Below are 24,564 nucleotides of genomic sequence, written 5' to 3'. Positions count from 1 at the left end.
AGCGACAATGCAAACAAGTGAAAGAATGCTATGCAAGAGGAAATGCAAGCCCTCCAAGAAAATTGCACTTGGACATTATGCTCACTGCCTACAGGTAAGCAAGCGATAGGATGCAAGTAGGTTTATACTGTTAAGAACGACGCAGCTGGAAATCAGACGAAGTACAAAGCCAGGCTCGTGGCGAGAGGCTTCCGCCAACGCGAAGGAATCGATTATTTCAATACTTTTGCTCCAGTAGTCCGGTATGAATCAATTAGGATTCTTCTTGCGATAGTAGCGATGAGTGACTACGAGTTCATGAAGTTGGACGTCAAGACTGCATTCTTGTACGGCAATCTTCAAGAAGAAATTTATTTGGAGCAGCCCCCCGGATTCAAAGACAAGAACCAGCCGAATGTAGTATTGCAGCTACATCGGAGCTATACGAACTAAAGCAGTCTCCCAAGTGTTGGAACAAGAAGTTCACGAGTTTTTTTAAAGAGTTCAATTTCGTGAATATTTTGAGTGATATGTGTGTGTTCATAGGAAATGTAAATGGTTTTTTGGTATATCTAGCTATTTATGTCGATGATGGCTTGATTATAAAAGAAAGCGAGAGTGAATTAAGAGTATGTTGCGTTACCTCGAAGATAATTTGAAAATTACTTTTGGTCGCGCGGATGAATTTCTCGGGTTCGAAATTAAGCGTGATCGCGAACGCCGTCTTTTAAAAATCACTCAGTCAGGCTACATTAATAAAGTTCTAAAAAGATTTGATATGCATAATTCGAACTCTACTAGTGTACCTGCTGAATCAGGCATGTTTTTGCAAAAACAAGCTGTCTTTGATGCAAAAATTCCGTATCGTGAAGCAATCGGGTCGCGATTGATTTTATTTTTACTTTAATAAAAACAATAACATGTTAATTAGATAAAACGTTATTAACACAAAAAGGCCCATGGTTTATTTAATAATTACCGTTCAATATTTGTTCATAGAGATTTTCCATGTACCTCAATGTAGTTCTTATTACGTAAAGATTATGAGCTTTGAAGCCGCAAGCTCTAATGTTAATTTCAATCTATACAGACGGTTAACAACAAATTAATTGTTTCGTTTTGTCCACAGTCCGAATCGTTAAGAAAAGTGACGCCGATTTTTTTATCGGTACTTGTTAGAGTTTGTAATCGAAAACTGCAATTTAAACAAAAAAAAAACATTTAATTTACGACTCAGGGAATTTTTTCTAAAATATTGCATAGTTGTAAAATGAAATTAACCGCGTATTATAAGATTTTTCTGGTGTTTTACAACGTATATCGGTAGATGGTCAAAAGAGCTTCAATTTGAAAAAAACCACATGAAAATTCGTCAATTAATAAAAAAGTTACGGGTTGTTAAAGTTTTCGACCTGTTGTTAAAAGATGAATATAGATAACGAAAAATTTTTCAAGCGATCCGAAGCGGAAAGCCAAGGTTCTTTTTACTGTGTCATATCTGGACTTTGCTTCAATTGTACATACATTAAATTCGCGATCGAACGTAAACAGAATCAATGATTTTTTCAACCTTTTAATGCCGTAAAGTGGTGGGGGAAGTCGACCGCCGCTATTTGGATAGCTCAAAAAATCGCTAAGTGTCTTCAAAACGCATGGCGCGACCTCAAGATTACTTTTCTCCCGATCTAAAGAAGATAATTGATTCATTTTTTTTAATTTTATACTACTTATTGAGAGAAATCTGAATATGATCTTTTTAATACAAAAATATTGTGACGAAAGCCACAATTCATTTGTATAAAAATCATAGGTTCTAAACATTTAAATTTACAATAACTATAATTTTTTTTTAATTTGTTAGTAATTGTCACCTGTTTTAAATTTAGTTATTTCACGAAAACATGAAAATAGATCACATTTTTTTTTTTTCAAACGGCTGGTTAACAATGTTCTGTACCGATTTCAGACTTTGGATGAAGATATGTTATTACACTCATTATTAACTATCCACAGTAAAAATTTCGTACTTTCCGAAAAAAAGTACGCGAAAAATGCTCTATTGCCTGGACTAATAAATCACAATAGGAGAGGGAAGGCTTGCTTAGCTAATCACAAGAGAGAAACAACTTGGGTATAAGCCAAGTTTAATCAATCTCAAGCGCTCACTTTGCAAGGCTAGGAGAGAATACCTCTCACCTATGCAAAATTGAGCCTATTTGTACACAAATTTTAAAGCCTCATTTACGTAGGATAGCACTTTTCACGCTGTTTCTGCAAATATGCAAAATCAGTTTCTTTTGTTTACAATAAAATGGACAGCGCTAAAGAAAATTTAAAAGTGTAAAAAATACAGAATGTAATATAGATAATTTATGCATAATTCGCACTTATTGCAAAATTCATAGTTAAATTTTATTAACTAACAAAGTTAGTTAATTCAATAGCGTAAATTTTACAATAAAATAATTGAAATTTTTTACATAGAAAAATAACTTATCGTTTATAGATATATCATTACAAAATAGAAATACTTTTATTTGTTTAAATAAATTATTAATTTTTTATTTATTGATAACAATAGTAATTAAGTTGCTATTAATAAAACGAATTCTTACTCATGTTCTTAGGATTGTCATCTCGAGTTCAGAGTATTTGTTTTATTACAATAATTAATACTTGTATAGTTATAAATAAATTAGGTTTGTACATTAAAATTCAATAATATTCAATAGTTAAAAGTACTTGAAAATATGATAATCTTAATGTATGCTCTAAAATATCTATAAAAAATACTTTCATTCATTGAAATTACTCTTATTAACGCATTTTGATTGAACGATAAAAATTGGCATCTCAAAATATCTATATTTTGTAACAGGCTGCCATTTAACCTATAATCCCTATTGAATATACCTATTCGATTGGCTAAACGACGCCTTGTTATCTATGTGCTATCAGCACACTCACTCACCTTGTCCCGGCATACGCCTGCGCCGAGTTCTCTTACCGGTCGAAGTTGGGTTCTCGAACTCTCCGCTTGGGGCGCTGGCGCGCTCGCTTAGCAGCGCTCCGTCGGCCGCTGCTGATAACTCGGTTGGCGAGTCGCTTCTTACGTTGCCTACGCGAGCCTTGCTATATTACCGGCGCGTTCGAATTGAACGTAAACAATAACACGGTTCTCGGACAAAGGGAAGACAAAACAATACGATCGTTACGTATAAACCACTGACCACTTTATTTACTCAAAGTTAATATAAGAGGGGGATTAGCCGAGAGACTTTCGCACGCACTTCCGAATGACAATACGAACGGGGAGAGAGAGAGTGAAAATCGCGATCGCCGCGGACTAATCGCTCGCACGCTTTTTATAATCCGCCGCACACGCTGTGCGGGATTGCACGCTAATAACAATTAATATGGTTGTGCACCTACCGCGGAATTGACAGGGATACGGTGGCCAACCGTATCCGACGCACGCGTTTCGGATCTGCTGCCTCTGCGGTTGCTGATCTGCTGTTGTAGCTCCGCTGTTGCTGTAGCGTGGAAGTAGGGAACGATAAGGTTGCTCCTGCAACTCCTGTATCCGGGCACGTTCAACAGTGCATACACCGGTCACTTCCCTCGCTCTACTCTCACTAATTATTGCGCGCACCCTGGTTCTCACTCAAAAAGACGGTAAACGTTGAAACTCCAGATCGCTATGATGCAGCCGGACTGAATGTCACAGTCATACTGGCTAGCAAACTCTCCCCTCCCGGTCATTGCCCCTAACGCGCCCTCTCTCTCTCAAACCGATCGCGGCTGCTCCGCTCAGCCGCTTAGTAACCCACGCGAGTCAAAACGATTCTCGGCGATCGTTGCAATCTATAAGTAGAGTGACGTCATGCTCCTTATATGGTCATGAAATTTGACTCTAGCTCTAATACAATCATATAATACGTGAGGTGGCGCCGTTTAATATACTAATTAATAAGTGTAGGTTTGTGAGTTTAGCGGGTTGACATAATACAGTGAAAATAAGAAAATAGTCTAAAAACTCATAAATAGGACCGTTACATGATGGTCTTTTATATTATAGTTTATTTTTTATTTTTGACAAAAATATAAATTGTAATTTTTTTAATGACTCTTTGTGTTAGCGAATTAATAATATAATCATTTGACAAAAAAAATTACTATTATCTTTTGTCAATGAAGAAATAACTAATGGAAGTTGAGACAAAATAAATGTTACATAAGAACATACTAATATTTTTGTAACTCATTTAATGATTTTATATAATAAATTTAATAATAAAATTATTCTGAATCCAAAAAATGTTATAGAAAAGATAGAAAAACATTCCAGGGACAGGAATAGATTCATCAATTTTGACTAATAATTATGAAGATTTTTATAAAAAATATCAGTTGAGGTTAAAAAAAGCAAAGCATATAAGCATATATTTTAAGTCCAAGAAAAGCAACTGAGTACTGGTAACCAAGTGATACAGGTATAATATAATAGAATAAATTCAAGAATATTTCTCATTTAATGGCTTTGGACATATGTAAAGATTAAATATGTGTAAGAGGTACAAAAATGAAAAGCTCAAAAAAATCTCGAAATATGAGATAGAGTACTTGAATAATGCTATTGATTAATGTTTATCTATCCATGACTTGGATTTAAAAAAATGAACTCCTGTAGGAAGAGCAAATGTAAATTTATCCATAAAGTTTTTAAAGCTTCTCCTAGATGGATATATGATTTCTAGCTTAAAAATAATATTGTATCCAAGAAAGTGAATAAATTTACAAGTCGCAGTAATACTGTGAATATAGCAAAATAACCCAATAGCGTTCAATTTGCTTAAATAAAAAAAAAAAAAAATACTGCGAATAAACAAAAATTAATTCAAAAAGCCGATCACTTTGTGTTAAAAGTTCAATCTGATATATTTGCAATAAGTATCGCCAATATTTATAATTTAAACTAATCCAGGTTCAATCGTAAACTATATAATTGTATAGCTCTTTCTCTTAACTTCTTGACGCGAAGTTATACAATACAACCGATCGTTTCAGTTAAAGGTGTATTGAAAAACCATTGTAAATTGTTTTAAAAGAAAATAGAAGGAAATTCAGACCTATAATTGAAAAAAATGTCTACAAAGCCAATAAATATTGTAGTATTTGTTTTAACTTCAGGTAAATTTAATTCAGAACTGGCCATTAAGTCCTGTAAAAAAGTTTTTCTATTAGTCAACGGTGATAACTATGTATTATGTTTAGATTCATAGACTGGAGAAAAAGAGTAAATTTGATAAATAGATCAAAATCATAAGAAAGTTATTATTATGATAATTCCTGTTGGTACAACCGGCCTCATTCAACAATTTGATGTTTATGAATTCAGACAATGAAAAAATTATCTTTTTAAATATTTTTCTGATATAATTATTCCTTTATCAATATAGTACAATTTGCATTTAAGAAATAACGTCTTGAAAACTCAGTCTTTGACTTATAATCAATTTTCATCACCACGGTTAGTAAGTTTATTTAAATATACTTGTTGAAAAGTTGGCTATATTACAGAAAAGTTAGAAAAATGTTCTAATCTCGTAGAATTTTGTTTAAAAAATATGATTTACATGGCAGCATTTGTAATTAAGTAGCAATAATCAGATGTGTTTGGTGTTTGAATTTTCGGTGCATTCAATATTTGTATGTTATTAAAAGAACAATTATATTCATTACTATAATAAATATAAAGTAATGTAATTAAACAATATTTACATAACTTATAAGTTAATTTCTTCATGTTATATTAGTGTCTATATTGTAACGGGGTATGACCGTTTAATGATTATATCGCGCGATTATATTAATGGGACACGCGTAAATCGTCAATGCTCACTACTATTCCGGGAGAGCACGAGAAAATATGCGTCAGTCAACCGATAATCGTTTATAACCTAAACTAAATTGAGTGGAAGCTATGTGAGATGAGAGAATCAATGAAAACACTTGTTAGTAAGGTAAATCGGATCTTTTATTATCCCTCAAAACTCACAAAAGGTCGGCCCGCGCGTTTGTTTACATGCACGCTCGCTCATCGACAACACGCTTTGCCGGTACGCTCGCCGCTCTTCGTTACGAGAGCCATTGCATGCACGCATTAAATGTTAGAATCGAGTTATTATTTGTGTAATCGCGATCGCGAAATTAAGCTGGCCAGCTTACCTTTTACTCGCAGGCGATCGAAGAGAAACAACGAATACTTCGCACAGCACGGAACAGTTTTATTGTTGTTTTGGTGTTCGCGAGTCGCGAATGCGCGCACGCACTGGTTTCGCCCTCGATGGCGAAACCTCTCACACTCTCTCTCTTTCTCGTTCTGGCCTCCAGCTGGTACTCAATGGCTCCTTGGCGGCTGCACTCCTGGATCACTAGTTGCTGTTATTATTAAAGCGTACGGATGTCAAGGGCACGTGAATCGACGGGATGATAGCGTAAGCGGACGGACACTATGATGGTCGATGCTTCACTGGTTCGAATTCTACCGCGTGCGTTCCGTCTGCTCGCGTGCCGAATTCCTTCGTTACGTATTTTTGTCCCCCCCGGGAGGTGCTGCCCTCACGGACAGCAATAAGGTTAAATAGTTAGCGCTAACTTGACGTTTACCGTCACAGCCCCCTTCCAGTCTGGGCCTATAGGGTCCTTGACGATGATTCCGTTAGCGCTATACTTTCCGAGAAGGAGATGAGGAAGGATAATAAAGGATCATAGTCCGAGTACTGTGAAAATTTTACTTTTTATTGGACGGCGGGGCGATGTATCGGTGGTCCTGCCCACGGGGGCAGGACATTATCACCTAGCTGGCCTAGGCGGTACTTCCTGGCCCTGGTCGTCCAACGGGGGTCGGCCGCGCGCCTCCCACCCCAGCCTCTCCTGGACCAGGTCGGCGTGTTGTCGCACGCGTGGGCAGCGGTCCGTGCGGGTCACCCCGGGGTAGTGGCATACGTTGCACCGCTCCCACTGAGCGCGGGAAAGGGTGCCCCGTGGGAGCCCTCGCTCTCTGGGGGTCAGAGGCAACCCGTTCCTACGGTTCGGGGCGGACCACAATGGTCTTTCGACCGTGGAGTCCGCACCCGCGGGGCCTAGGACCACATTAATGTGGATGGGCCCCGTTGCTTGACCGCCTTGGCTCCCGTCCACATTAACCACCAGGGTTACCCCGCCTTCTTGCGAGCCCTGGTGCGGCGTGATCCCCGACCTGGTTTCCGGGGCCGTTGTTCTGGCGCCGGCGGTCGGAGACTGGGGGAGGCTTGAAGGATCGCCGCTCGCCGGGCCCTCGATGGCCTGGCGGAGGCGCTGCTGTACCTCCCTTAGGGCCGACGCGAACTGGCGACGGCGGGACACCACTCTCTCCCAGTGGTCAAGGTCTGCTGGGTGGTGTCCCGCGGCTGTGTACGCGTCATATTCGGCGTACACAGCCCGCTGGAGGGCGTTGAGGGTCGTCCAACCTCGCTCGACCTCCCTCAACCCCTCGACGATGTCCTCCCAGGTCCTTTTGCCAGAGGGTGGTGTCTGGCTCGGGAACCTGGGGGGCCAGGTCGCGTCGGGGGCACCCTCTTCCGTTTGGGTGCCCACTGATGCTGTCGGGACCCTCATGGGGATGGGTCCCTTTGGTGGCCCGGACGGTGGTGCAGCGTCGTCGCGCGTGATGCCGGGCGTCGTCGTCGGCGTTGTGGAGGTTTCCTCGGTCGGGAGCTCTTCTATGAGCACGGATGACGAGCTCTCGTGAGCTCGCACCCGTGCTCGCTCCTCTTCCTCCTTCTTCTCAGCGAGCAGGTGGAGCGCGGCATGAACCACCCCCTCGACGGCGGGACCTAAGTCCAGGCCGATGAGGGCGGCTGCCGCTTGCTCGAACTGATCGAGGGTAATCTGCATCCTGTAAATGTCCGGCGAGTTAGTATCCTAAAAACAACTTTGGATATCGAAGGTGGGCGCCTGTTCGGCTGCCCAGGGCCTTCGTCGCCGGAATTGAAGGTGGGATCCTTGGCGTCGGTCTCCCAGGTCCTTCGTTCGCCGTGTATCATGCATCCACGGTTGTCGCTTTCGGTGGTCTGCCCCTCTTCCTCTTCACGATGATGGGAGGAGGGGCTCGTGTCCTTTGTCGATGTTGTGTGGTGTGTGTAGTTCGCGCGGACTTACGAGGTCTTCCTCGTGGGCGCTTCGTCGGGTTAGTAGGAGGGATATCTAGTGGGACTCGGCTGGGGGGATTACGGCGAGTACGGCGAGGTGATTTCGGAGTTGTCGCGTCGTCATTTCGGAGTGTATTATCTGAAGTGTCGGCGCTCCCGTTTCCGTGTATCGATGTATCGCTCGCGTTGGGCGGGACGCTTATCGCTTCGGTTCCCTCGGCGGTAGCGGTCTCGTCGTCGTCTCGTGTTCGGGTCCCAGTTTCCGGTATATCGTCATCTCGTCCATAATAGGGTTTAAGGTCCTTCGCATGGATTAGCTCCGTGACCTCCTCCTGTTGGTTGGCGAGGCGATATGAGTTGGGACCGAGTACCTTCGTGACGATAAAGGGGCCGATGAATTTGGGTGCTAGTTTCGCGGAGATGCCCTGCGCCGCGCAGGACAGTATGCGATTCTTTTTCCACACCCAATCACCTTCCTTGAACCTGTGGTCCCTGTGTTTAGCATTGTAGTACTTAGACTGCCTCAGGGACTCATCCGAGGCGCTCTCGTGAGCTTGCTGAATGGCGGAGCGGCTATTCTGCATGTGCTCGTTCCATTGCCCGATTCGAAGCAAACTCTCTTCCTGTTCGGCGAGCTCGTCCATCCGTTTCCGGAAAGTATTCGGGGCTCCCAGGTGTCTGCCGTAATTGAGCATGGCCGGACTAACTCCGGTGGAACTATGGACGGCCGTATTCAGCGCGAACATGAGTTCGGGTAGCGCTCGGTCCCATTCCCTATGATTTCCCCGCAGATACGACGTTATCATCGTTTTCAAGGTGCGGTTAACCCTTTCCGTAGGGTTAGCCTGCGGGGTATAGGTCGGGGTGAAGGTCCGTTTTATCCCCTGATCTCTCAGGTACCCATCCACCAACTGATTACGGAACTCGGTGCCGTTGTCTGACAAGAAGATCTTCGGTGTGCCGAAACGTAGGATTATTCGTTCCCTAAGTTCCTTCACGATCGTCTTGCCGTTAGCACTACGTATAGGTATACATTCGATCCATCGTGTGAATACGTCGATGAATACCAGGACGTATTCGTGCCCTCGTGGGCTCTTCGGAAAGGGTCCGGCGATGTCGCCCGCGACCACTTGCCAAGGCATAGACCATGTTCGGTCCTGCATGAGCCCGCGCGGTGGTCGCTGCTCGACCTTACACTGTTGGCAGACCTGGCACTTTTGGACGTATCCCTTCACATCCGTGTACATTCCCGGCCAGTAATAGGACTGGGCGACACGGGCGAAGGTCTTCTCGCGTCCCAAGTGTCCTGCTGTCTCTAGGTCGTGATTTTCGAACAGCACCGCTTTGCGTTCTTCCAGGGGCACGACGAGTTTCCATTCGTCGCCATATCCGTCTCCTCCTTGATGATCAAGATTCGGCTTTTGGTGATACATCACCCGGCCGACAACTTTCCAGTTCGGGTATTGTTCCGGTTGGCTTTCGACGCGTCGGAATTGATCCGTGTACCAGGCGCTGTCCCTTGGCTTCGGCTGGTCCATTGCGCCAACCTCTGCCCTCGTGGGCTCGAAAGCGCGTGATAAGGCGTCGGGCAATACGTTGTCTGCCCCCTTTCGATATTCGATCTCGAAAGTATGGCCTTGAAGTTGTAAGGCCCATCGGGCGAGACGTCCAATTGGATTCATCAGGTTGTATAGCCATTTCAGGCTATTGTGATCAGTTACCACCGTGAACGAGTACGCTTCTATGTATGGGCGAAACTTTTGGATAGCCCACACGACCGCCAAGCATTCGCGCTCCGTAGCTGAGTAGTTTTGCTCAGCCGGATTAAGGACTCTGCTAGCGTACTCTATGATTCGGTCGCCGTCTCCTGCTTTTTGTATCAGGACGGCCCCGATTCCGGTAGCGCTAGCATCTGTCTCCAGCACGTATTGCCCATCGGGTTCCGGTAATCCCAGGCATGGTGCGGACATCATGAGTGCCTTAATTTTGGCGAAGGCTTGTTCCTGTTCCTCTCCCCACACATATTCGCTCTTTTTTCCTGTTAACCTCGTTAACGGTTGAGCGTGCGTGGCGAAGTCGGTCAAGAATCTGCGGTACCATGAAGCAACCCCCAGGAAGGTGCGCAGCTGTCGCACGTTTCCTGGCCGTGGGTACTCCATGATAGAGCGCACCTTTTCAGGGTCTGGCCTGATCCCCTCGCGGTTGATCAGCAGACCGAGGTATTTGGCTTCAGACTTGCAGAAGACGCTTTTCTCTCGATTGATCGAGAGGCCAGCTTCGCACACCCTGTCCAATACGGTTTTTAAGTGTCGTAGGTGATCCTCGAAACTGGACGATACCACTATGATATCGTCCAAATAGGCGAAGGCAAATTCGCCTAATTCGGGACCGGTCACACTATCGATCAACCGCTGGAAGGTGGCACCGGCGTACGAGAGACCGAACGGCATCCGTACGAACTGGTAATGTCCCAGTCCGGGTACGGTAAAGGCCGTAATCGGTCGAGACTCGATCTTGAGTGGGATCTGGTGATACGCGCTACTGAGGTCGAGCGTAGATATATAGCGCGCATTTCGCAAACGCCTTAGTATATCTTGCATAAACGGCAAGGGATACGCATTCGGCTCAGTGACTTTATTGACCTTTCGGAAGTCGATACAAAATCTGTATGAGCCGTCCTTCTTGCGTATCATGACCACTGGGCTCGACCAGCCACTGTCGGCTGGTTCGATTACCCCTTGGGACAACATTTCCCTTACCAGTCTATGCATTTCTTGCTCGACCTTGTGCGATACTGGGTAGTAACGCTGCTTAATTGGCTTCGTATCACCGACCCGAATCTCGTGCTCGATGCCTGCCGCACATCCCAAGCCCGTCGGGGCTCGGGATAGAGCCTCGTTGATGGTCTTCTGTAACACGGTCTGTTGTGTAGCCGTAACCTCGGCTAGTCCGATTGTGGCTAACCTCGGACCAGCCTCCAAACTAGCTACTTCTAGCTCCATTTTGGCCCGCGATCCCTTGAACAACAATGTGTTATCGTCTGGGTCAAGTACCGCTCTGAACAACCTGACGAAGTTCACTCCTAAAATACATTCTTCGACGAGGGTAGGGAGGATGGCTACTCTCGTCGGCATCGTCAATCCTCCCACGGTGAAAGGTAGCATAGCGTGACCGACGATCGTTAACTTACGACCGTCTGGTAATCCTGCTGTTCCCGCGTGGGTGGTGTCTAATCTGACGCCTAGCACAGACGCTATTTGTAGAGCATTACTACCCATGGCTGTGGTGGAAGTTCCCGGATCATAGAGGGCCCGTATTTGGAAGTCCCCTATTTTCACCGGTAGCCATCAACGCGTCTCCTGTTCCGGGGAATATCGGGAAACAGTTGCGGCAGCTCCACAGCTTTGCTCTTTATTCGTTATAGCGCTAACCATTGTACTCTTGCGTGGTCGAGTGGCGTTACTTGTCATCCGAACCCCTTTGGTTCGGGCGATCGGAGTTTCCATGAGGTTCTTCTTCGACGGTTTATTTGCCTTAGCCCGTGCCTCCGAGGGCGTGTGCGATCCGTACGTCACTGCCTCGGCTGGTCTAGGGTCTTTGGCTTTACCAGTGTCGTAACCTTTCTTCTCCGAACGCACTCTTCCACCACGCTTATCTTTGGCGTCAGCAATGGAGTTCTCGTCCTCGACGCCCAACACGCTCGCTGTTAGCGGCGTGGGCTGTGTTGGCGGAGGCCGCGAGACCTCTTTGACGGGGTTTGGGTTATTGGATGAAGGAGTGGGATCAACCCCACCTATCCACTCCTTTGGTCGTTTCCCTTATTACACTGGGGACAGAACTTCCTATAATAACCCAGTAGGCCGCACTCGGCATATTTGATCGGCCCAGAGAATTCTCTTCCTCGTTTACGGGGAGTCTCCGGCCTTTTACTTCGGTCCTCGGAAGTCGAACTTTTATCGGTGCGGTTACTCTTCATTTCCGCCGATATTTCCTTAAGGGATAACAGCATTTGGTTGAATACGTCGGTGGGGGGAACCTTCTTCTCACCATCGACGGCTTCCAGACTCGGGTTGGGTGCTGCCCCCGGGGGCGTCGGTGTGTAGACGACCTGGTGCGTCACCTTCTCGAGTACCTTCTCCATGCGTTCCAATCTATCGCTGACTTCCGGTTTATCACCGGACATGGAAGCCACTTTCCCTTTACGAGCCTTGCTCGCGTCGGTGCGGGGATGATATGCCATCTCAGGATACAAAGTCGATTGAGGGTCTGGCATCGTCCGCTCCATCCTCCGCTGATGCAAGTTGTGCTGGGCCGTCATGGCCAGGACGTTTAGGGTTCGTACGGAGTCCACTTCTGATCTCCGTATTTGGCTTTGGATTTCCGGTAGGAGGTTGGTATGAAGCAGGTCTAGCTGACTCTCGTGCGTCATCCTGGGGTTTAGCCGACTCATTAGGCCCATCAGGTTCGCGATGTACACGTTCGCGGGTTCGTCTGGGCCCTGATATCGGCCTTGTACCTCTTTGGTTAGACGTTGCTGCTGTTGCCTGCTAGTTCCAAACCACGCTCTGGCGTCTGCCTCGAAATCCGCGTAGGAGAACCATTCATTCCGCATTGCCTCAAACCAGACGAGGGCAGGACCGGCGAGTAGCTCGGGGACAGCCGTGAGCATCTCGTCTTCCGTGAGTCCAGCGCTGCTCCTCGAGTTGTCTAATCTCGTTAAGAAGGTGTCGATGCTCGCGTTGCCTTCTCCGGAGAACCTGAGCTTCCATCCCCTGACGATGCGGCCGACGTCCCTTGTTGTGGATAACGGGCTTGACGTCTGTTGGGATGACCACATGCTCGGCGGGTGGTTGTTCACTTCAGCATTAACTCCACCGAGTTGATGCTGTCCACCCTCTCCAAAAGGGGGTGTTCGGCGGGGGGTCCTGTCGGGGGCCCCCGTGGGCCTCGGTCCGGGTCCGGCTGGAGTGCTCTGGGGTAGCCTTGCGTCATAGTGGCATGTGAATGTGTCCTGGAATGCGACACTCCTACGCGTGTTTTCGGGTTGTGGTTCCTCATTGGAACTGTTCGACTCGTCTTGCCGCATAATTTTGTTTACGGCACTCTCCAGTTCCGTGATCCTGGTTGCTAGGTTGTCCATGTGTTCCTGCACCCTGATGTTGGTCTGGACGATTTCTTGCATTACTTGGGTTAGGTCAGACGCATTTCTATTTCGTGAGTCTTGTACCTCCCATTTCCTCTCATGTTCCCTGCACCGGAAAATGAGGTCTTGAACCAATACCGCGAATGCCGGCGGGAGTCTGAATTGGCTGCCATCATCAGCCGTAATAGTAATTTCCTTATTACTATTTGATTTTTCTCCGCTGTCCAGGGCATTCGCGATGTTTATCGCGGTTTTTTGAACTCGCGATATTACGTCCGCACTCTGTAGTAGCTGGGCTAGCGGGTGTTCTCCTTCCTGCTCGGATGCTGTGTGTTCCTGGCATAGGGATACAATTAGCTCCGAGCGTAGGGCGGCTCTTTTGGCTGGACTGCTGTTTTGGTGTTCGGCTTCCGCGAAATCTGTTGCGGAATAGTCGCCGAGTAGCCAGTTGTGTAGTCGTGCAGCTCTCGAGAGCTTGCTCCCGCTAGTTTTGAGCTCCAGCTGGTCGAGGTATTCTTCTACTTCCTCCTCCTGGAGCGTCCATACCCAATTTTCTACTTCGGTCTGAGTGCGGTCCATGATTTGTTGTTAGGTTACTTGCGGTTGACTTTTATGTAAATTTACAGGTATGTTACGCGCGTGCGAGTGTTATATTAAAATTCGTGCGCCGAATAGAAAAATAAAAAAAAAATTTTATTTGTCAGCACTGGGCTTGATCAAGGGCGCTTTACGGATTAATTGCCGAAAAATTCTTTGCTCGTCAATACGCAATATAATGATCCTACCTATCAGGCGTACTAACTGTTTGTTAGCACGGCTGTGTGAGTTAGTATCTAAAATATTGTAATGAGCGTTGTGCGTAAACACCAATAACCGCAGTTAATAATATTAAAAAAATTTTTACGTTACGACAATGTCAAATAAAATTATTCAATTAAATTAATTTCGTTTGAAAATTGCCGGTGTTAGTTTTCCCCGGACCAACGGGTATAATATTATTTACGGCAACTTTCAAAATTTGTTGGTGTTTACGCTCGAGAATCTTTCGGTCGCACTCGCACGCGTTCACAGTCAATGTTTACAATTTTTCGCCGCAGCGGGCCTTCGCAAGCTAGCTAACGGGCTTTGTTTACTATTGTGGCTTTCGGTGTCGAGTGCGCACAACAACACTTGACTGCCACCTGAGCTACTGGTTGACCGAGCGCAAGGTTAATATTAAGAACCGGTGTTTTGAACAATCAGAAACACCGTAGGTTCTTTAACGTTGGGCGCTATGTAACGGGGTATGACCGTTTAATGATTATATCGCGCGATTATATTAATGGGACACGCGTAAATCGTCAATGCTCACTACTATTCCGGGAGAGCACGAGAAAATATGCGTCAGTCAACCGATAATCGTTTATAACCTAAACTAAATTGAGTGGAAGCTATGTGAGATGAGAGAATCAATGAAAACACTTGTTAGTAAGGTAAATCGGATCTTTTATTATCCCTCAAAACTCACAAAAGGTCGGCCCGCGCGTTTGTTTACATGCACGCTCGCTCATCGACAACACGCTTTGCCGGTACGCTCGCCGCTCTTCGTTACGAGAGCCATTGCATGCACGCATTAAATGTTAGAATCGAGTTATTATTTGTGTAATCGCGATCGCGAAATTAAGCTGGCCAGCTTACCTTTTACTCGCAGGCGATCGAAGAGAAACAACGAATACTTCGCACAGCACGGAACAGTTTTATTGTTGTTTTGGTGTTCGCGAGTCGCGAATGCGCGCACGCACTGGTTTCGCCCTCGATGGCGAAACCTCTCACACTCTCTCTCTTTCTCGTTCTGGCCTCCAGCTGGTACTCAATGGCTCCTTGGCGGCTGCACTCCTGGATCACTAGTTGCTGTTATTATTAAAGCGTACGGATGTCAAGGGCACGTGAATCGACGGGATGATAGCGTAAGCGGACGGACACTATGATGGTCGATGCTTCACTGGTTCGAATTCTACCGCGTGCGTTCCGTCTGCTCGCGTGCCGAATTCCTTCGTTACGTATTTTTGTCCCCCCCGGGAGGTGCTGCCCTCACGGACAGCAATAAGGTTAAATAGTTAGCGCTAACTTGACGTTTACCGTCACAATATATATTATGAAGAATTGAGAAGTGTATGTTTCATCAGCAGGTATATATATATATTTTTTTTTTATTTAAGCAATTTCAATCCTATTTAAGGATTATTTTGCTACAGTTACATACATAATATTACAACAGATTTCTTATAAAATGCATGAGGTTTGAAATTAAATTGATAAGTTACAGTTAGTTAGGAAGTTACAAATAGATTTCGCAATATTGGCATTTATATTAGATAGTAACACAGTGCTGGAACAAGGAAGGAACATTTTAGATTGTCTGATATTTGTGATAAATCAAGATCGTTCGTAATTGTAGAGTGGGCATTGCCAGAGAATGTGATCAATCCATCAATGTGACGATTTCATGCTTTTATTTGTTAAAGCTACATTGAACTCCGTAAAATTAAATAGAGCCTCAATAAGAGGATTAGGCTGGCATGTGGGAATGTCGTCGGGATTATTTTGACACCAGTCAGGACTAATACGATTGAGACAGTTAGTGATGCGATCGAAGTTTCGGTGGTTATCGGAGATGCTAGATGGAGTAATATTTGTCCATTTATTTATTTTTTTTAATAATTTGCTTTTATTCCAGATATACGATGGATTAGTACAAAAATTGATTGTTTCGGCAAAGTTACGAAAGTTGAATCTTTTTTTTGTTTTTAAAATTTCTGCGTGCGGTCGTGACAGCTTTTTTATACTCAATATAATCTTTAGAATTTTTAGTAAATCTCCATTTTTTAAAAGTAGCTCTTCTGAGTCTCTTAAATCTATCACATTCCGAATCCCACCAAGGCACTGGGTTTCTATGAACATTATTATTTACATTGCGTTTAATTGGAGTATTTGCCTTAATAGCACTGGTAATGGTGTCGGTAAACAGAGCGTATTTATCGCAAGGTAATGCGCAATCAAAATCAACAGTCAAAAAATTGTTAAAACTATCAACGAGGTTTTGGTTAACATCGTGCCAGTTAGTTCTTGTAGATTTGAGATTAAATGTTTTTTTTCGATATAAAGATTTATTAACATTGATATCAATAAAAATTGGAAAGTGATCCGATCCCCAGGTTTCATCATTCACAGTTACATTTATTTTATCAGCAATATTGTTAGTAGAGAATACTAAGTCGAGATTAGAGTAGTAATTTGATCTTTCACGATAAAAAGTCAATGAGTCAGAGTTGTGCAAATATGTATCAGAGCTATTATGGGATGGAAGGAGTCTTTCGCCGTTGTTGTCGAAATCATGATAGTTCCAGGCCGTGTGGTGGGCATTAAAATCGACCATGGTAACTGTGTGAGTATCTTCTTCAATATTATCAAAAACAGAGTTCCAAATTCAATATTAGGTGAGAGCAAGTCTGTAATCTCAACATAGGCTATATTATTTATAATAAAAGCAGCTATACCTCCACCTTGCTTGTGGAGACGATCTATCCGCAGAGTTTTGAAGCCTGAGAAATGCACACTACGATCTTGATCAGGATGAAGCCAGGATTCAACACATACTAAGATGTGAACTTTCTTGAGTATCTTCGGTATTCTTCAATTGTAGCTTTGATACTTCGGCAGTTCCAGAAAATAACTTTTGATTTAGTTGGCAGAACTTTAGATTTGTTATACTTATTGGAGTAATCCATTTCTACCCGTCAGACGAATCACCCTCTCTACCAGTTTTGGATCCGGATTTATCATGGTTTTGTAATTTAGTTACCAGTCTCGTACATTACTTTCGATTCATAAATGAGACATTTCAGCTCTCTAATCATATTGGAGAGCCCACTGAGATCGTTTGTGAATTCAAGAGCGATTTCACAGGCGTTGCTTTTGCCGTACAATTTTATAAGGAATTGCTTGAAATTTTCGTAGTTCACTACGTATGAAGAGCTGTTGATCTCGATTTCACCTTTGACCGATGCTAGAATGTCGTCCATGTCGTCAAAGTCGTTTGTATCAGAGTCAGGCTGCTCATCAGCGTCCTTTTTGGATTTTTCCTTTAGGGGAGGTTTCAAGGCAGGTTGAGATAGCTTAATGTTACGAGTGATTCTTTCTTTGATATCAGAAAAACTGGGGGTTGAAGAGTTACTAGAAGTAGATAAAGCTCTTTTTTGATGAGAGTTTGTTGGTAGGAGGATATCAGATGAAGAAGAGTTTACGTTAGGGGGTGTACTATCCAAAACGGGTACTTCATAGGGAACGTTCATTGGAATACGAGGGTGGTCCGATAAGTACTTAGCCTCACCGCCCGATGGTTCCACTCTCGCAAAAGAAATACTCCAACACGTAGTACAACCTTCTCGATGGTTACTGTCAAGATTTCAGCCGGATCGAAGTTGTAGTTTATTTTTGAGAGCATGTGAAAGCAAGTGATTGATTTTTGAAAAATGGAAAAAGAGCAGTATCGGTCGGTAATTTGATTCTTGTTTTTGGAAGGGAAATCGCGCAGCGAAATCAAAAAGCACTTGGATGCTGTGTACGGTGACTCTTCTCCTTCGATGGCGACCGTCAAAAATTGGTTTAACGAGTTTCAACGTGGTCGCACGTCGATTTTTGAAGAGCCACGTCCAGGTGCTCCGAAAACGGCTACCACGGAGGATAACGTGACAAAAATTCACGATCTCGTATTGGCAGATCGACGATTGAAGGTGCGCGAGATAGCTAAGATCGCGGGCATCTCAAAAGACCGCGTGGGTCATGTTCTGCATGTAATTTTGGGCATGAGAAAGCTGTCGGCGCGATGGGTGCCACGTTTGCTCACTCCGGACAACAAGCGCAACCGTGAGGCAACTTCAGAGCAATGTCTGACGCTTCTTAAACTCAATCGGGAGGAGTTTCTGCGTCGTTTCGTGACAGTCGACGAAACATGGATCCACTGGTATACACCAGAGACCAAGGAACAGTCGAAACAGTGGACTTTACCCGGCGAAAGTGCTCCGAAGAAGGCGAAGACTGCCCCATCGGCCGGAAAGGTGATGGCCACCGTTTTCTGAGATTCAGAAGTTGTGATCTACATCGACTACCTGGAGAGGGGCAAAACGGTCACAGGGCTGTACTATGCCGAATTATTGGGCCGATTCGACGTCGAATTGCAGAATAAACGGCCCCATTTGGCGAAGAAAAAAGTGCTCTTCTGCCATGACAACGCACCGGCTCACACCTCCGCCGTCGCCATGGCCAAATTGGTCGAATTATGCTACGAACTGCTGCCCCATCCACCGTATTCTCCAGATTCAGCCCCGTGCGACTTCTTTTTGTTTCCAAACTTGAAAAAGTCACTCGCCGGGCAGAAATTTGAATCGAATGAGGAGGTAATCGCTGCCACGGAAGCCTACTTTTCAGACCTCGAGGAAACGTATTTTTTAGACGGGTTAAACAAGTTGGAGCATCGCTGGGCCAAGTGTATCGAACTAAAAGGAGACTATGTTGAAAAATAAAACGCCACTTTTACAAAATTTTCGTTTTTCTTTTGTAGGCTAAGTACTTATCGGACCACCCTCGTAGCTTCTTGAATAAGAGGTGATGATGTTTTGCTAATTTCATTATTATCAATGGATTCGAGTGAGGGCATAACAGACGGAGGAGTGTTGTTATTAATGGGACATTGCCTAGAAATATGCCCAGCTTTATGACACGTGAAACAGCAAGTAGAGTCGGTACTGAAGAATATTCAATAACTTGTGTTGTGATTAATTTGTAACGACTCATCACCTTCTTTGATGTAGACTTGGCGTCGGAACGAAAGAATGTGAGAGCGACCAGGTTTGCTGGTGCTAGCACGAATATGATGAATAATGGAAACTATATGTACTCCATGTTCACTCAAAGCACTGACAAAGACTTGATTTGGAATTGCGGGTTTAACATTGGAGATCACTATACGTTTGTTTTTTTCAATGAGAGGTCGTATATTGAGTTGATGATAGAGCACTTGAATACTTTTATTTTCGAGATCTTGTACGATAGTTTGGTTTGAGAGAAAGATACAAACACGCCCTCCGGAGATTTTGGAGATGAACTTGATTTCGTTAACATTGATCAATTTTTCAAGCCCGTCGATATAATCATCCAATGTCAAACCTTCTACAACTTCGATAACAATAGCATGTTCGCTTTTAGGCTGGTATGTAGCTTGAGCGTATGTAAATGGAACTTGACAGACTGGAGCACTTTGTTTAACCTGGATTTTAGCAGGGCCCTCCGCTAGAAGAACCATAGCTGGTTGATTTTGCAGTTAAAAAAAACTGCGAGAAATTATCGTCAAATCGTGGCAAGCTGCGATATGCCTCAGGTCGCGATGAAAGCGTAGTGCTTACATATCACTATGTTATAAGCACAAACGTAAACAAAGCAACTGTACACGGAGACGTCGATACACGTCTGCTCGCTACAATTGCTCTAGGAACACTGGTATATATTATTAATAGATATGATACACATAACAGTAATGATTTTTTACTAAATATAAAAACTTTAAATTGGCAATATACTTTTTTTTTATAGTATCTTAAATATTTTCAATGGTTCACCGCGTAATAAACCAGTATCTTTACTTTTTTGACCCTATTAGTTCATGCAAAATTTGGGATCGGTTGGACAGTTTTTCTTAGGCTTGACCATGAAGTGGCCTTGGACAAGGTCGAATAAGATGAAACAAATATTAGATTCAGATTCAGCGGACTCAAAAAATTTATGAATGTTGCATTGAACCTTGGGCTTTCTATTCTGGTAGAATCTTCTATCGGATAGAAATAAATAGGTACTGAATTTTGATTCAGACTGTTAAAGATCAACAGATTCTAGATTACGTGTACGTAGTATGCTATACAAGTGTAAACATTAAATAGTCATTTCCAAGCTTCAAAATGACACACTGCTGAAATTAGAAAATATGTGTCTATTATTTTTCGATACTGAATAAGTGAACAGAATTTTAGAAAGATCAGAGATTTACACTTGGATATCGTTACTTGTCAGAAATGTTTCTTTGTATACCATAATTATAGATTAATTGTATAAAAAATATTAAAGTTAAATAAATTGTCGTGTATTTTAGCGCCATAAAAAAAAAGAGAATAAAATTCTTTTATTACCCTGTTAGTTTTTTTGTTGCAAAAAATTTGAACAATAAAATAATGTATTTAATACAAATATTATACTGGTATGTAAAACAACGTGCATGAAATAAATATATCATACGTAAATCCCCGAATACGTTAGATTGCTGAATACAAAGCTGAGGTGGGTTACCATTATTAATTTTTCTTTAAACATGACAAATACATTTTTTCCAAAATTTCCAATTTTGAAATTGATAATGTCGGCCGGAAATTATGATATCACTGTAAGTCTAGAAGATTGTCGAATTTTATTTGGCAAGTTTCTATACGGCGCTGTTTGGCTTTTCCCGGATAAATACGACGAAAATTTCGAATAGTGTATCGATGTAGCGAACTGCATCGGCTTAAACTAAGTTTGTAATTCGACGAATAATATTTCTATTTACTATTGAAATTCGATTACTCTACGTCACGCAGCCATCGAAGAGTGTTATCCTCACGGCTTCGATTCCGAGTAGCAAATTTCCAAAAGTTTTATTATAGATTGTCAATGTTTGCGTAAGAGCGCATCTATATATATTATTTTTATTATTTTCGATCACATCTCTTTGTTAAATTTTTGCTTGCTCTCGAAATGTTAAGTTGCAAATTTATCTTAGAGTTCGAACTTAATTTTTATAATATATTATTATAATTTCATTACAAAATGATGATCAAAGATTGAATATAAAATAATGTTGCTTGTTAATTATCATACCGTCACGGCATTTATGTCACTTTCATGTCCTGGAAAAGTCTGCTTACATGATCCTTCACGAATATCCCAGAGCTTAGCACTGGCATCACATGCACCAGAAACAAATGTACGCATATCCGGTGCTAATGATAACGACATAACATCACCTGTATGACCAAGGAATGATGTACATTGTTGACCAGTTTCAATATCCCATAGGGCACTGAAATAAAGAATTATTTATGTAAATTATAGCTCTATTATATATATATATATATACATATATATATAATATTTTTTCATTGATACTTAAGATTTACATGTATACCTAGAATAGCAAAATTGGCATACGAATAAGCTGCACTAACTAAAGACTATATAGAAATAAATTGTTTTGTTGTTAGTGCCTAGTGTAAAGAAATCGTAATTTTGATTGTGAGTATGAAATGTTAATTATAATTTTTTGTGATAAAATATGTTATATCTGTCTCTATAAATAACAAAGCGAGCTGCAGTTAATGTTGATAATTGGCGCTTCACAGTCCTTATTGTTATTATATTTTCTGTGCGCTAATTTGAATTAAAAAACTCTAGTTACTGACGTCTACTCACATACCAATTTTACCTTTTTATAAATGGTATGTATTGAGGGGAATAGAGATATGTGAAACTTATCACCTCCGTAAACCCCATAATAATAATTTCTAAGTAGAAATCTACGTACGAAAAGAACAGATGATCAGCTTCCTCTTAAAATCAAGTATGTTTGTAATTTATCTGATATTACCGTCGGATGATCAGTTGTGTCACGACCATGTGAATAATAGTATTGATTAGTGTATTATAAGTAGAATAAGCACGGTACTCCTCGTATACTACAAACGGTTAAAACAAAAATCTGCACTGATAAAAAACACAAAATGACATTTGAAATATATAGTTACTCGAATACATTTCTCAGTACTGCGTTAATATAACTGAAAATTTTAATAGGGTTTAAAATTACGTTAATATAGTAGTATTATGTAAAATTGAATAAAAAAGAGCCGGAGGAGCTCGGAATTACTGTTTGACACAAAAAAATCGCGCTGTTTATTTGAGTTTCTAGTTATACGAGTATATTTAACTACACAATATAACATTAACTTGGACACATTTTTGCAACTTACAGGTGGATTGATATTAAACTTGATTTTTCACGTTTTCTTTTGGAATCATAGAACAACGCGCGAAGTGAAAAATTCAGAAATACATGCCTTGTCTAGTCTAGAGACGATAGGTAGAAATAAATGAGAAGAAATTTTATTGAGCAAGAAAGCAAAGAGAATATTAAATTCAATCTCAGATAATGAGAATCGGTGTCTCTTATTTCTTCTTGGTAGAAAGCATTGTCGATTTTGATAGGAGAGAATGAAGAAAGAAGGGAGGGGTCAATTGTAAATATGATAGATGCGAAAAAGGAGAGTAATGGAATCTTTATTTCGATCTCTCCACTTTACGGCAACGAGCTAACCATATGCTTACCTTAGCGCATCACAAGTTACAGGATTTAGATATTTGGCCTATGGAGAAAATGGGATCCACTCTAGCAGACGCTTGTTAGTGACGGGGTCGATTTACATCTAGTATAATGCTTGTGGGTTGATTTCGCGTCGCAAATTAATTTCATCTGCTTTTGCTGTTTGTCTCTGTGGGAAAACTTTTGTTAAAAGTTTTCTCACAGTCAGCGGCTAGGCACATGTATTTGCAGTGATTGTGCCATAACAACGAATTTGCCTGTAATTGTTTTTAAACGCTTAGAAACGAAAAATAACTGTAAAATCGAGAGAAGAAAAAATAAATATTTGTTTGCGAGGATGTAACACCTTCGCCCATAGAAAAAATTTGGAGCTTAAGGAAGACGGTTCCATTTTTTGAATCTAGTGACGTTAACAGATCATTCATTCCAGGAGATTTTGAACTTCCTCAAGTGAGTGTATTTCGATACCGGGCAAAATGGATAATAAGAAGCCGGGAATTTCTATATTATAATACATAATTAGCGGCAGAAACCTAAATTTTCTCAATATAGTGGTGGTTAACCTATCAGTACACAAAAAATCACCGTCCAACGAACTCTTTCAAATGTCAGTTACCACCAAGGGCTGACATTCGCGGCTCGAGTTTTGTTATTTGGCACTGAGTGTCTTGGTTTTATATTTCCAGTTATATTATTCTCAATCTTGCTCACGTGTACCAGTTAAAGCTTCGCGTACTTTGCTTAGAGTTTCGCTAGGAGTTCTGCCTTCATCTTTAAATGTAATCCTTGTTGGCATAGTATGATACCTTTCTGCTTGACGGGTCAATGGCGAAGATATCTCCTACCTTCTACGCACGCTTGACTCTGATTCTTCGGTACTTTTCAAAGGTTCCGGATAGCTACTGTTCGTCACTACTATACCCTGCGATTTACGGATTCTATTTCAGTAAAGGAAGCCGGCGCTGACTCCCATCAGAGCAAATCTAAGACAATGACGAGAAGAGAAAGGGGAGATAAGCAAAGAACAAACAATGATTTGGCGATTACGATATTACAAAAAGGTGACCTTTTTATCACGTTACTATACAAAACAAGGGAATTAAATCGGTCGTTTCGAAGTGGGTGAACGTATCTGCTCAATCCGCGAAATCGCAACAACACAGTGAAAGATAGGAGCGAGTTCGCTCAATACTACCGGCGCGGATAGTACGTCAGACGACGATGTTGTACCGGGCGAGAGCTGTGCGAGAAAGAGAAACTATTAGGCTCCGGAGAGCGACTCACCGGGTGACAGGATCTGCAGCTCACAAGTGGAGACGCGTCGCCGGCGAAATCGCAGTCCTGCTGGCAGGGGTGCCGCACACTATAGTATTATATTAAAACACCAAAAAATTATATTCAAAATGAAATATTTCAACTTAGAATTGACCGATTTTGATAAAATCGATTTCAATGTAAAGCTAATTACTTATAGAATACAGGAAAACCTACAACGAGTGTCAAAATAGATTTCCTATCCTTCAAAAAGTTCGTGGAAATGCAAAATTTTTTGAGGCTGTAAATCTTTAGAGTCAAAATAAAAAATAATTGTTTTTAATAAGAAAATATAAGTTTAAAGATAATTTACTGAATAAATAGAAGTTGAAATTCATCAAATGTCAGGTAATAACAAATTTTTTGTGGTAAAATTGTATTTAAATATGAAAATTATGTTTGGCCGATAGTTGAAAAGTATTTAATAAGCCACAAAAAGAAAATCACAGTATTGAACTTTTAATTATACTTCTGGGTGTTTAAAGTACTTAAAAATT

The 24,564-nt window shown here is 42.2% G+C and overlaps 1 protein-coding gene across 1 annotated transcript in view; it reads right to left on the bottom strand.

Annotated features, from left to right (window-relative positions):
• The window catches only part of LOC131665279 (guanine nucleotide-binding protein G(I)/G(S)/G(T) subunit beta-1), a 265,346-nt gene that overhangs the window by 21,435 nt on the left and 219,347 nt on the right, over positions 1–24,564 (bottom strand). Inside the window, exon 5 of the mRNA XM_058937065.1 lies at positions 21,256–21,457. Within this exon, the coding sequence (XP_058793048.1) occupies positions 21,256–21,457 (202 nt within the window). The remainder of the gene's footprint in view (positions 1–21,255; positions 21,458–24,564) is intronic.

Source organism: Phymastichus coffea, unplaced genomic scaffold (assembly GCF_024137745.1).
Source record: "Phymastichus coffea isolate CEN01 unplaced genomic scaffold, Cenicafe_Pcof_1.1 PCOF00049, whole genome shotgun sequence".
NCBI lineage: Eukaryota > Metazoa > Arthropoda > Insecta > Hymenoptera > Eulophidae > Phymastichus > Phymastichus coffea.
This window is presented reverse-complemented; position numbering and strand designations above follow the sequence as displayed.